General features: G+C 51.4%; 4 protein-coding genes across 4 annotated transcripts; 1 reads left to right on the top strand and 3 right to left on the bottom strand.

The window, feature by feature from the left end:
- Positions 1 to 511: 511 nt before the first annotated feature.
- On the bottom strand, positions 512 to 1,818 carry FIBRA_04191 (uncharacterized protein; the record flags this gene model as incomplete). The annotated part of the gene is made up of 3 exons (XM_012326007.1): positions 512 to 986; positions 1,050 to 1,726; positions 1,783 to 1,818. 3 exons carry the CDS (start codon positions 1,816 to 1,818, stop codon positions 512 to 514), a joined length of 1,188 nt encoding a protein of 395 aa, XP_012181397.1.
- Positions 1,819 to 2,310: 492 nt separating this feature from the next.
- Positions 2,311 to 5,508, top strand: FIBRA_04190 (uncharacterized protein; the record flags this gene model as incomplete). The annotated part of the gene is made up of 16 exons (XM_012326006.1): positions 2,311 to 2,469; positions 2,519 to 2,658; positions 2,714 to 2,852; positions 2,904 to 3,083; positions 3,135 to 3,311; positions 3,362 to 3,508; positions 3,567 to 3,604; positions 3,656 to 3,729; positions 3,792 to 3,872; positions 3,923 to 4,017; positions 4,112 to 4,237; positions 4,294 to 4,348; positions 4,405 to 4,837; positions 4,897 to 5,051; positions 5,117 to 5,402; positions 5,457 to 5,508. 16 exons carry the CDS (start codon positions 2,311 to 2,313, stop codon positions 5,506 to 5,508), a joined length of 2,337 nt encoding a protein of 778 aa, XP_012181396.1.
- Positions 5,509 to 5,983: 475 nt separating this feature from the next.
- FIBRA_04189 (uncharacterized protein) lies at positions 5,984 to 8,253 on the bottom strand (the record flags this gene model as incomplete). The annotated part of the gene is made up of 5 exons (XM_012326005.1): positions 5,984 to 6,137; positions 6,198 to 7,676; positions 7,950 to 8,046; positions 8,096 to 8,153; positions 8,203 to 8,253. 5 exons carry the CDS (start codon positions 8,251 to 8,253, stop codon positions 5,984 to 5,986), a joined length of 1,839 nt encoding a protein of 612 aa, XP_012181395.1.
- A 2,000-nt stretch (positions 8,254 to 10,253) lies between these two features.
- On the bottom strand, positions 10,254 to 11,613 carry FIBRA_04188 (uncharacterized protein; the record flags this gene model as incomplete). The annotated part of the gene is made up of 6 exons (XM_012326004.1): positions 10,254 to 10,319; positions 10,382 to 10,844; positions 10,903 to 11,004; positions 11,060 to 11,266; positions 11,319 to 11,411; positions 11,471 to 11,613. 6 exons carry the CDS (start codon positions 11,611 to 11,613, stop codon positions 10,254 to 10,256), a joined length of 1,074 nt encoding a protein of 357 aa, XP_012181394.1.
- Positions 11,614 to 13,723: the final 2,110 nt, after the last annotated feature.

Here is a 13,723-nt window from a genome sequence, read left to right as displayed (position 1 = left end):
CGCCATTATCCTGTTATAGACGTGTCAAAACGGAGCACATAAAATGTAGACGAATCGTACCCAGCATCGTCACTGCTTGTCGATCGCTGAGTGGGCTTTTGTAAGAATCAGTGCATCGCCGCAGATCATCACTCAAATTTCCAGGGTACCTCATTCTTTTTGGCACGACTTTGAGGCATAATAATTTATTTGAAAGGGATTTAGGACGAGTGCAAGGAGCACAGTAATTGTGGTAGACGCAGGACGAGAAGCTTGCGTGACACTCTGAGCTACATAGTGCCAAACGCGTCTACTGTTAACTTACGGTCGCGTCGCGCGATAGGCTCACGTGCAACGCGTCGCCGGCATTCTCGGCGGAGTCTCGATAACAGCCCGAAGGGTTGGCCACATTATACCAACCCAAGTTTGAATCGCAGACGATCCAGTTGGATACATTACAATGGACTAATGCAAAACTAGACAAAAGCACCCATAAAACATGAGCCAAAGCAAGATCGATAACGAATAGATATTACGACACCGCAACAGGAGGGATCCAAAAACGGGTACAAAACAGTACAGAGACATTCCCCGAACTTGTTGAGGGATCAGTGAGATCCATTCCTGGTGCGAGAGAAAGGTGTACCGCGGATAGCTGAGTCGTATGCCACGGCTGCCACACATACACCTCCCGCCCATCTTGCAAGTCTGCCGGACTGTTGAATCGCGATGGTGTACCAGCCCCATCGAAGTTGAGCAAAATTGTGCGTTCGATCTCCGAGAGACCTAGCACCTCGCGGCAGCGGATAAAGCCTACACAGGGTGCATGTGTGGGGCGCTGATGATGAGCCTCACTGGCAGCGTGGATCACCGACACAATATGCAGGCGCATATCAGGAGCGAGGGATCGCTTGTTGCGCAAATCTAGTCGCAGTCCCTCCTGCCATAAAGAGAGGTCTGTCTGGCGCTGTTTACACCGAATACGAGCACAATCTGCCAGTCCACCCCTGTCGCCACCAATGAGCAAAATACGATGGGGTAGGACGCACATGTTGTCGGCGAACACGTACCTCCTAATCTTTGGATCCTTGTTGCGCTTAGATAGCTTTTCTGGGCTGTAGCCGACACCGCGGCGTATCTCACGCTCGGTGGGGTCGACATATCCGTGACCGTGTTGCTGTAGGCGAATGGCTAGCACCTCCGCAGCGCCTTGCTCTGTGTGCACATCCGTCGCAAGAGCAACAGCGGTTGCGAATATCGACTTCATTGGAGGACCAGATTCACGAGAGGGACCAGGAACTGAAGGAGGTGGCTTGATGGCGGCGAGCTTCTTGGTTTGTAGCGGCGATGGCGGCGGGCGGAGCTGCAGACACTTGATACTGGTCATCTTACGCGAACCATCATCTGCCTGTGGTCGCTCAGGGATACGAGACGTTATGGGGACTTTCCTCTTTTCTCGAACTTCGGTGTCCTTGGGCTTGAGTCCTGGAAAGACCACCGGAGGGGGACTCCTAACGCGCCTAGGCGCGCGAGATGTCCGGGCAGAGATACTAAGCCGTGAGACATGTGGAGGAAGCTTGGGGAAGTCCGGTTGGAACATTTCCGCTCTGACCGCGGGTTTGGAGCGCGAAGAACTGGACTTGGTGTCGAAGGCAGATACGAACTTAGGAGCTGAGATCTTAGCAGGCGAAGTAGACTTGATGAAGCCATCCGCAACATCCAGTCGAAGTCTTTTGGGTGGCGGAGGCTAAGTTATCAAAGGGTATAAAACAGAAAAAGGTATAATATTTTTAATATTCTTACCTTGGCGGTACCATCGCTCGAAGGCCCAGCATCCATTGAGATCGAGAGGTTAAATCGTCGCCGAATATGAAACAAGAATTTGGAGCAAGCCAGCTTAAGCTTAGTGTAGTCTAAGACGCTCAAGCTAATAGTCACCAGAATATTGGAACCGGGATTGAAAGGAATCTTCAGCGCACAGAGTCGAACTCGAGCTCAAGAGTCAGGACGTGGACATGGATTCGAGTTGATCGAAAGTCACGTCCGTGACTTATCATAAACGCGTCCAGTCACATCACGTTGCGCGTGTGCTGGGCAGGCACGGCGTGTCGGAAGAGCAACTCAGCGAGCAGCCATTCGGGCGCGTTGATCAATGGATCTGTCCCACTCTTGTCAGCTGTAAATTCACCATGACTGATTGCAACGCGTTTGCGTGAATGTTCGACAGGAGTCCTCCAGGCAGTGTTCTTAGTTGCGTGATTGCGTCCTGCTCTACTCATCTCGCCAGTTTCTTCTCCGTCGAGTCTCTGACCCCCAATTAGCATCATCACCATGCCATTGAGATATGTTCGTTCCAAGGTCACTGCAGGAAATGTCTTGCGTATAGCAATCACGACAACCGCTGCCGCGGAAAGTCTCGCTAACCTTGCCTCCTTCCCTCCTGCGGCCGTAGCTGCGGCTATTCTTCTGAAAATCTTCCAGATTATCCAGGTGCGCTTCGACGGATACGAAGTCCTTGCTACCCCTGAGCCGTTTTAAGGATGTGCAAAACAATCGAAGCGATTGTTACCGCCTGGCGAATAGATGCCTTTCGCTGTTGGTTGATATGAAGGATCAGATGGAGGACCGCTGGGATGATGCCCCCACATCCCTCCTGAAGGCGATTGGAAAGTTTGAACAGTAAGCTCTCTGCACTAGACATCTCTACCCAAGCATGCATTGACTACCATGACAGAACATTGGAATCAATATACACATTTCTACAGAACGAGGCTGATAAGAAGTGGAAGACACGTCTGCTGCGGAAGGGGGCTATCGAGGGGGCTTTAACCGACTTAAATCTTGCGTTGGATGATGCGGCGAGATCTTTCCAAGTACGCTGCGTCGTGACCATTGTCTATGACGTTTTGAATGTCATTTTCTAGATTGCCACCCTTATCAACATACATTATGCCGTTGGCGATAGAAGCAACAAAAGAGCAACATCATCCACTGTTGTGCAGGAAGAAGCAACTACCAAAGTCGATACCACTAAATCGGAAGTTATAACTGGTGATCTGACGGTCTTCGGCGAAGACTACGAAGTCCCGCCTTTAGCTAGCGACGTAGGTCATATTCTTTCTCTTTGATTCACATTAGTTGATCTGTTCATATAGGAATCACCGGATGCGCAGTCCGTCGTTCGCCGAGGAAGTAAAATAACAGACACTAAATCAGAGGACCGGACCTCGTTTCCTATACGTCGGATTGACTCTGCCGATCCTATTGAAGAAGCCTCTAGCTCTCACATCGAGCCAATCTTCTCGGATGTTGAAGTCCTCGATCATCGTGGTGTAAGTAGTATGGACTCGATCTCATCAATCCCAATTGAACGCTTTCGCAGTTCCGCCGATACCAACAGTCCGAAGTATTTATGCAGGGCCGATCGCGCATCAAGCGGGGGTGGTGGGCTGGAGCGACAGAGGTGAGAGTAAATGGACAGCTCCAATTTATGAAGAGGTATGAGGGAAACCGTGGAGTCACGGTGAAGGTATGTATCGTTCAAAATACAACATAAATGCAGTGCACCTATCTGACATATCGAGTAGAAATGGATGCGAGATGTTAAAATTTTGCAAAACCTATAGTGAGTGTTTTCCGCACCATGATGTGTTTATGAAGCTCAAAGGGCTGAAAGCCACCCCAATCTCCCTCAAATGGTTGGATACTCCTACGAAGAGTGCCCCACGCCGTTCATTCTGCTCGCCAACGGTGAGTGACTCTATATATGCGGTATGTATCGTAACCGAAAATGCGTCGCATTTCTAGTGCAGACACGACTGCCACAAGCTCTCGTTCTGGACGTAATAAAAAACTCCGAAATGGTTCGCTGCGTCCAGCTTATTCTTCGTTTTGTGAGTCACGGTTGCAACAAAATGTAATAAACTATAGTCTAATGTAGCAGGTAGTATCGGGATACAGTGGTATACGTTTTTAGATCTCGAAGAGCAACTCAATGTTGACCCCCATTATATCAGGATGCAGCTCTGTATCTCCAACGTCAGCTAAACCTATCTGATTCTAAGATACAAGACTACGTTGAGGCATGTCTTGTTCACCTTCACCATCTTTACAACGCTCGAACCCGTCTTAGAATGCCGATTTTCGCATTTACGGCGAAGAAACTTTAGTAATGGGGCTTCCTCCCCCGGCAGTTGACAACTGGCAGAGCTGGCGAAACTACGGCCTAGCGCACTCTGTGCGCGGGATCTACCTCAAAGTCAGTTTTTCTCGGCTGCAAGTGTAACACAAACGAATGGTTTATACCGCTTGTAGCTCCTGCCAACCCGCGGGTTTGTCGATGAGCTGTATGACCCAAGAGACAGCACAGGTGAGTCGAAACCACTTGCTGATGGTGATAAGACGGAAATACATTTAAATGTTCAGTCAGCATCGAGAATCAACAGAAACACAGCCATCTCACAATTTTACTCAAATCTCTTCTTCCGAGTAATGAAGAGCCAGCAAATGCAGTGTCACGTCTCCAGGCGCTCATGCCGGACGAGGATGAAGACGAGGAGTCGATGGGTCGCGAGTTGACTTTGAAACAATTTCGACTAGCAGCACTGAACACGAGCATGCATCAGACAACGTGGAGGCAGAAGGTAGTGCCCACATACTACAAGTATACTGTCGGCGATGTCGGGTATGTTCCTGAAGGAGGAGATTTTGCGTCGTTCGTGGTTCTTTGCAATGTGATCCGAGACGAGGCTGCCACAGTGGATGTATCTGAGCGAGCGGTGGGCGAGCAGTGGCAGTGGTCTTTTGGGTCAGGAAGACAGGAGCTCCCGTCTTTTATGCGACCAGATGGAAAATATAGGTAACTAACAATTAGCCTTTGGAAAAGATTGATGGACTAACGACCTATCGCTCCAAAAGCTGGACTGTCATGCTTCCGGCGGGATCTCGACAACAAGTAACTATTCTTCACGAGAAGTTTGCTCCAACTCCAGGACAGGCATGGAAGTTTTTACTCGAAAATGGCCGCCGCCTTGGGCAGCAGCATAGTGTACAGCCTCAGGACCTGATGCTAGGTTAGTGTCATTTCATGAAAATATCTGACAGACTTATCACTCATCTATGGACTTCGTGACGTCAGTGACGCGAGTGGGCGTTCAGTTGGATTTCGGTCTACACTGCATGGGGCACCCAGGCGGGTTCCACCACGCTCATCATCAGGGAGTTTTTGGTCACTCGCCATTCGGGAACTCTCATTCCGCAGGCGGGTTTAGCAGGCCTGGCCAGTCCCATTTTTCACCATTTTCCTCGCAGCCCCCCATGCCAACTATACTGTATTTGACCACTGCATTTGAGGAGGCCTATCAGCCTGAGTGGGTCAATCCTGTCACCACTGGTCCCAGAGTGAATTTCCACGTCTCCCAGCAGTAGGTAGTCCCGTCACTCGGACTGTTTGGAGGCTGACGGTTGGGGTACTATAGATCCTGTGGATATCTTAATTACGTTCGCCTTCATGCTGAAGACTTCGCGTAATGTTTTGCGATGTTGGAATGGAACAGTTTTTATATACTCATAATTCGATTATTCGGCGGGTCTCCCAGCGAATGCGCATCCACAAGCTGTCTACGTCACAACTCGGATGTCTGTCTTCGGGTCGATTCTCATATCAAAGCCAGGTGGCATAAATGTATCGCATGAGGACCGTCCACAGAAATTGCCAAGAACATCTCTTCGTTGTAACCCACTTTGAAGCAGAATACACTTATACTGGCCATCCCTTCTACTAACAACTCTTATGCAGGAACCTACAAAAAACATAGCTACATGCAATATTAGTGAGAATTTACAGCTGCGCTCTCAAAACCATGCTCGACCAATTTAGTCCGTGATGTCTGTGTACTAATAATATGCGGAGCCGTGAAAATTGCCAAAATAAACAGTAATAGTGTCAATCCGTTCAAGATCTGGGGTCATGAGGTCATAACAAATCATGTCTGCTATCTCATAATCACTTGGGAGACGAGGTCTTGCCGTTCTGCTTCGCCTTGGCGGCGGGAGAGGGGGGGTTGGACGATGCAGGAGAGTGATTTGAATGCGGTCCAGGACGCGCGGGGCGAAGTCCGCAATCCATCGGTGCGACCTCGCCACATTTGACGTGAGCTCTGGTAAGGCGACGTATGCTCATCAGCTGCACGATCCCCACACTAAACTACACGTCGTACCTCAAACCACAGTCGTCGCATTCCAACACGGGTTTCCAACCCAGGCGCTTGCCACAAACATCGCATTTCGCCGCCAACAATGTGCTTGAGAAAATGAACTCCAAAGGATTGCGATTCCATATTGCGTCCATCGCCGGCGGGGACGCACTCCTACTCCTGCTTTCCGCCGCTGTCGTGCGCTTGGCACCAGGTTTGAGTAAAGAGAACCGATGGACGAGCGGCAATGACGAGTTGCGGATCGTTGAGCCACCTTCCGTTGCAGCGGCGATAGACGCTGCGATAGATGAATTCGATGCAGTGTAATAAGATTCGATGGACAACAAAGATTCAGTCGGCGTAGGACCCTGTGCACCAGTCGGTGGGGGGTCAGCAGTAGGTGATGGGCGGACGGTGAGAATAGAGGAGAGAGATGGCGCAGAGTACTCGCTGCTGAGAGCATGTGAGCGCACAACCGTCGTGCTATATTCTGAATGCGCGCTGGACGTGCTGTCTAGCAGAGGTTGTGCGCTGTCTCCTGTTTGACCTGAATCAAAGAGATGAGCTAGCATTATATGCGCGGGAAATCGGGACTTGCCAGAAGACGCATCGCTCCACGCACTATTGAGGTCGACGTGGCTGAGTCGCTCTATGGCGAGTTCATCATCACTGTCTTCTGCCTCGTCGCTTGAGTGCACATCTGCCATGGTAGGAGGCTCACTCGGGCCACCAGTTCCATCCCGAATATCCCGTGCAACTCCCATACCAAAGCTTGGAATCCGTGGTGCTGCCCCTGGCCTCCGAGCCCCGCCCGTCATGAACTTGATTGTACCCAAGTGCATGTCCTCCGCATCAGATGGCCGAGAAAGTACCTCGGTCTCAATCTCTCGCAGACGCTCCAAGATGACCCGTGTGTTTGGTCTCGACAGAGGATCCTGCGACAGGCAATCGAGGGCAAGAGTGATGAAAGCGGCCGGACATCCTGGGCTTGCTAGCCGCCGAACCTCATCGTGATCGACCTCGAAAAGCGGTGGCGCTCGCCGAAAGGTATGATCATCCGCGAGCTTGCGTGCCGCAATCTCACAAAAGATAACCCCAAGAGAGAAGATATCAGTGGGCAGGTCAAACTCGGTGCCTGTCAGGATTTCCGGCGACATGTATGAGTCCGTTCCGCAAAATGTAAGTCGTTTGGACTCTTCTGCGTTGCGAGCTGCAATTCTCGCGAATCCAAAATCGGTGATCTTCAACCGCCCATTGGCCGTCACAAGCAAATTCTCGCCCTTCAGGTCTCGATGGATGCATTTTCGGGCGTGAAGGTAAACCAGTGCGCGGGCGATGTCCGTTGCGAATGATAGACGTAACCGCCAAGGGAAGGGTTTGGCCTTATCGTGGATGTATATGCGAAGATTCCCGTTCTCTATGAATTCGGAGATGATGAAGATTCGTCCATCTGGGGCTTGAGACAGGCCGAGGTATAATACAACATTCGGGTGTCTGGCTTCTCTGCGCAAGGCTCAGTATATGCGTCGCCGAATTTCGATGCAGTCAATGATGAAATGGGACTCAATTGCACAAGCCCGAAAGCCCCTCCCCCGCGGTGTAAGCCTCCCAGCTTGTGCGAATCGTCGCTGAACAAAACCTACCGCTTCTAACTACAGTGGTAAGCATGGTTGGGGGACTGCCCAGTCATGCTAATCAGACCACAGGCTCCACGGAGGGGTTCCCGTTAAACACCGGAAAAACAAAGCCCTTGTTCTGCCAGGAATGGCAACTTACTTCATCAGTCTCCATTCACGTTCAAAATACTTCGCGACGTCGTAGTCATTTGATGGTAGCACTTCCTTGATGGCGACATCGATGCCAAGGTATACACCTACAGAGGTGTTAGCACAGGCATCGTAGCACACGGCCAAAACATTCACCTTTGTATACATTACCGAATGACCCCGAGCCCAGCTTCTTCCAGTCGCCTTTGATGTCCTGATATCCGAGATTCAGCAACGAGAGCATGCATTCTATAAGCGCATACCTCGAAGGGGATGACATCGAAGGCATCCGAGTGCATGATAGCGGGAGACATACAGGTCGTCGGGTTCGCTGGCCGCGCAGACACTGCTTTCGCTCTTTGGGCTCGCTGTGGTCGTGTAGTGAGCGATTCAGATCCGTCGCGATTCGGTTCAGCTTTGCCGAGTCTCGTGCCCCCAAGCATCACATGATCAACACGTCTGTGGCGCGGAATGAGATCCAGATTCTGGCTCAGCGAGATTGGTTCGATCCTGGTTCGATCGTGTCGTGGTGACGGTATTCGAGTCTGTATTTTCGAACCGTCTACACGGCCTCGCACTCACCGTGACGGTTCGCTAAGAGACTCGTGCCCGCTTGGTCTCTCGGAGATGTGGTCTCCGGGACTGCCACTTGCAGAATGTGGACCGGAGGCGAGCCACGCTACCGCAGACCGCAGACTGGCGATGACTCGGTGAGTTACATGCTTATTCCAACCGCTCGCGCGTGGTGCACTCCGAGAACAGGCCTTCCGCCTTCAGCCACGGCACAGATCCACCTACCATGCCTGAGACATCGGATCCGTGAGTGATCCCGCACCGAATTGTCCGATGCGCTCCTCTACATCATCATACGCAGACTGCAACAGAGCGAAATATACGTAGAAGCTATTCATACAGCTGCGAGTGTGTGCTATGGCACAAACGCCAAATGAGTCCGGAAATTGAAAGGACCGGACCTATGCTGCATCCGCTATCGGTGGGTCGCGTTCGCTTGGGCAAAGTGCTTGCCGCAATCCACCGGGTTTGTACATCGTGGCTGTGCTATCTATGTTCTTGTCTACTCTAGTATGGAGACCTCCTCCTGTACGCGGGTGGGACTTGCGGCGTCCTGGTGGTGCGCTGAAAACATGGTGCTACAATGTTTTGAGTACCACCGCAGCAATAAGCCAGTATATATGGAGCCATTCGACCTTCTGGATCCTTACATCCAGCAAGCCTTCGTATCTCGTATGTTCCTTCCCAGCTATGCATGTCTCCTTCTAACATTTTGTAAATTCTATCTAGTCGCCAAATTCCCCATCCGCATAACCCACGCCCATTCACCCAATCTCCCAGCATCCAGAAGGATCATGCCAGCAATTTGCGAATATTTGAACGGCAGCTGCGGCGCCCGTTTCAATGCGGATATCAACAGCGTTCAGCAGCACTTTTCAACCGCGCATCCCGCTGCAGGCACGGTTAGGTGCACATGGACTGGCTGTCAGAAACCGATCGAAGCTTCCAAGCTTGCCGGTCATGTAGCGACAGTGCACCTGAACATTCCGTCGCGCTCGCGGCACGGATGATCCTTTCTCCATCACCCCCTTGATTCCTTTCTCGCATTTATTATATCGCTACTGCTTTGCACGTTGATTGTACACCAATTCTATTCGTGATTATCTCAAGTTTGGAAAGATGTCGGCTGCTAAACCCGATGTCTGCACCTGAGCTAGTCCAATAGTCACGGAGGCACCTGCTCGGGCTATTCCTACTACCTTTCACTCCAGCATATCTAGTAGTGGGCTGAAGCGAGTGGGGAAGGCGCGCGCCTACACTGCCCTCCGCCGGGTTTGTCCATCAACCGCCTCAGGCTCCGCGCCAGTGTTTATGCAATACTATATCGTGTCAGGCCAGCACAACACACAGTAAATGCTGCCGGATAAAATACGGATACAGAAATAGTACAACTAGAGTGCAGCAATTCAGGGAAACAAAAACAACAGTAGAACACATCAGTTCGAGGGTATGATTGATACTCTACTCGTGCTGCTAGTAGCAGCACGAGTAGAGTATAACAGAGTACAACAAGACCATAGCGCGTTCCCCATCGACTAATTTAAGCCCGATGTGGTCGCATACATATGTACTATGAATAAGTGTAGAGACGCCGATTCATTAGTATAATGCACGTCATTGGGAAGCCGGCGGGTCGATCGGCTTTCGTCCCCGCATGAAGTCTGGATCGGTGTCCATGAATATAATGACACAATGCCTGACTAACCCCCGACTCTCCGCAGAATCCTTCCGCTTGCCACTGTTACACAAAGGGCAGCGCGCCAAGCCCGAAGTGCAGTGTTTTGTCCTCATATGCTTCGTGTAGTTCCTGAGCAGGCACGGTTGGGCCGAAGGCCCCATGCACTCCCTGCGCTTACAATGGAAGGGTACCTTGCCCTCGCGTTCAGGCCGCGAGAGTTCCAGCTTGTGTGTAGATCTGAAATGCTGCATCATTTGCGGCAGCATCCCCGTTTCGGGGCAATCATTCCAGTTGCATCTGAAAGGGAGCACAGGGTTGTTGAAGACTTTCCGTTTGTGGGGCAAGTGATCCGTAACTATATGTTCCCAGAGATCTCTGGGCACGCCGACGTAAGTGCAATTATCCCACAAGCAGCGGATTGGGACTTTGTCCGATTGCACTGGCTCTTTTCGGGGCTGGCGAGTAGTTGATTTCGAGGAAGAAGGCACGGATGATGAAGATGAATGGCATAATGACGGGGATGATGAGCTCGAAGTGATTTGCAAAGACGGTGAGGATGACGACGGTGAGGAAAACGATGAGGCCGGGGTAGATGACGAGGGCGACCCCCGCTTTCGCTTGCCAAGACTCGAGCTCTGCATGCGATCACCCGTCCTAGGTGTCACAATTTTCATGAGCACATAAAAGAATCACCAATCAAGGCGACACTTACATGATACTTGTAGACGACGAACCCGCTACCTGATACTCTGGAACTTGCGGCTGGTGTGAAAAAGACCAGAGTCCCGGGGCTGGTACGAGTGGCGCACCAGCACTGCGCACGCTTCAAGTCAGCCACGATATGATAAGAGAGGCGACGACGAGCGTACATAGGGTAGATATCATTGAAATTCCCGAAGGTTTGGTCCCCATGCTGCTGGGGTAAGTAAGCGTGGAACGGATTCCAGGGGTCGTAGATAGGATAGATAGGATAGATAGGATAGTCCGGCGCTATGAACGCCGCATCCTGCACATTATAAAACTCCGGGGGCGGAGGAAGATCGAGGGGAAATTGTGCGCCGGAAACCAGCGCGTCGCTGAGAGGTACCGTCAGCATCGATACTAGCTATATACAGACGAGAAGATTACTTCTCCAATGGCACCATTGCGGCTGGTTCGGGCTGTTCGATAGCCCAGCTTTCCTGATCAAGCGTTGTCATTGAAGGATCAATCCCAAAGTTACTGCCGAATGCTGGGTTGAGAACATATTCTAAGATGTCTAGGAGACGAAAGGAACGTACAGCAAATCAGTCATCGCGAGATTTGACGCAATGTTTGACTCGTTGTTTGAGTTGCCGTTTGAGTTGCTGTTGGAGTCAACTACGAAATTGAAGTCTTGGTACGAGAACCAGTTGGATGGAAATGCGTCAGTATACGCGGCCATGTTGTTTAATGTTTGATATGTAGAGATGTTCGAGATGGGGTATGGCGTTGAGATCCGCAAGTGGAAGATGTGGTTGAGAAGTGAAAGAGAGCCAGATATGTGGCTGGAATTTATGCAAATTGAAGTGTGGAGGGACCGAGACAAAGCGATCAAAACAACGCGCTCGACAAACGCGTCTACGCGACGCAACATACGCCAGTCACGCATCACATCCGCCACACTTTTGTCCTCGAGCATCACGCGAAACGCTGCGAAACGATTCCACGACCAAACACAGGTGCACAACGGCTGGAGCAGCCGACACCGGTCGATTGCCCCAGCGCTGTGTACTTGTGCCTCTCGTGTCCGCCTCGAATTTCGCAACATTTGGACAAATCCTAGATGACACAAGTCGCCGCCGCGCGTTCTGAAGTTGGGTGTCAGGATCAATGACCAAATTTACATCGTAGGTCTGAGCCGGTCCGTGATCATCTAGTTTACGAACCGAACACAGATGCGAATGGAAATGTACGGCACAGTCCTAGTAATCTTCAGCTTCATTGGCCATGTCTCCACAGAACTGAAATAATGGCGTACCATTTCTAGGATTAATATACGCGGAAGATGCTGGTTCAGACTTATTGTTACAGTCCAGAGTCCTGGGTGTTGCAGTGACCGGTGAGAATTTCTCCACTTTCCCCGCAAATACTGAGACAATTTCGCGTCCCCATCGGCATACAGAAGTGACATCAAGTAGCGCACGGAGTAGAAGACGGACCGAGAACGACAGTATTCATGTTCACGAGCGGATTGCAAGCATGCGCGCGCAGAATACGACGAGTCTGCACCACTGGACTATGTCTCTAAGGGCGGTCAGTCATTGTATAAGTGGACATACCACATATCTTGCCAGGTGCGCCCGTCGAGCAACTGGCATGTAACGGCTGCCCGCGCTGCTATAGAGGTACATTCTAAGTAGCAGTGCGGTCTGTGCATGCAACACATACAACGGTGCCGTACCTGTCCGTCTGAATTTGAACCCCGGGTTTTCGGACACTGGTGAATGATGGAAATGAAGATTGCCAGCGCATCGGAAATCCCGCGTCAACCGAGATGTGATGAGATTCAAATTTGGTGTCAATGGCGTGGCATACTGATGTGTTCGTATGGGCACCCTTCTCTCGTGAGCCCGCTGTCTACTACTACGATGAGCATCAAAGACGGATTCATCTCGTAGGCCTCGCGACCGCGATAGTGCTTACCACCATCGTTCAAGTGCCCATGGTTCAGAGTGCGTCGTGGTGGGGAACTCTGTTCTGCCAACAAACAACAGTCAAACTGCGATCAGAATGCTGGATCCCACAGTGGTTCCAGCGAATCCGACGTCGTCCGCGGAAGAGTCTCACGTGGCATACTCAACGCCTGCGTCTTGCCATTTCGGACGTGCTGACTGGTGTTGATGACGACATCGACGATGCTACCGTACGCAGCGTGTTTTCGCTTTGAATAGAGAAAAATGCCGGAATGTACACAAAGGATCCGAGCTGAAATTATCGAGCTCTCTATCTCGCAAATGCCTTCGTCTATCGGCCCTCATCGCCCCGCCGTCAGCCAGTGCGGCGGCTGTGCTCGCAAATACGGCCGATGATTGCATCATCTGTTTTGAGGACACATCTGAATCTCGGGCTCAGCGGCTCAGCGAGAGCGATAACTTTTCGCGTCCGATCGGACGAGCGCGACGGTGGGGCCAGAGCTTATAACCGACCTCCATGCTCCAAGGGCCGACGACATTTGCTCAATCCTCCATCCATACCACTCTTGCCTTATGCTGCCCCACAGATTCGCCAGCAGCTCTCTGCGGGCAAACCTCGCCCGTCGTCCCCACGGCTCGCACCTTTTCATCCCCTCCATACCAAATCCGGGCTCTCCCTGTCTCAGGCGCTCTATTGCCCACGGTGCAAGCTTCGACTCGTCCCGGGGTCTGTTGACGTCTTCGTCTCGCCAGAACGCCTCCAACACGTTGCTGCGCGAGAGGGAGGCTGGGGCTGTCGAGGAGACGAACGATGTGACGGCCATGGACAGGCTGCTCAGGCTCTGCCGTATGTTCTCCGTCGCCCTCCCTCACATGCAC

Source organism: Fibroporia radiculosa (assembly GCF_000313525.1).
Source record: "Fibroporia radiculosa TFFH 294 genomic supercontigs, scaffold2713, whole genome shotgun sequence".
Lineage (NCBI taxonomy): Eukaryota > Fungi > Basidiomycota > Agaricomycetes > Polyporales > Fibroporiaceae > Fibroporia > Fibroporia radiculosa.
This window is presented reverse-complemented; position numbering and strand designations above follow the sequence as displayed.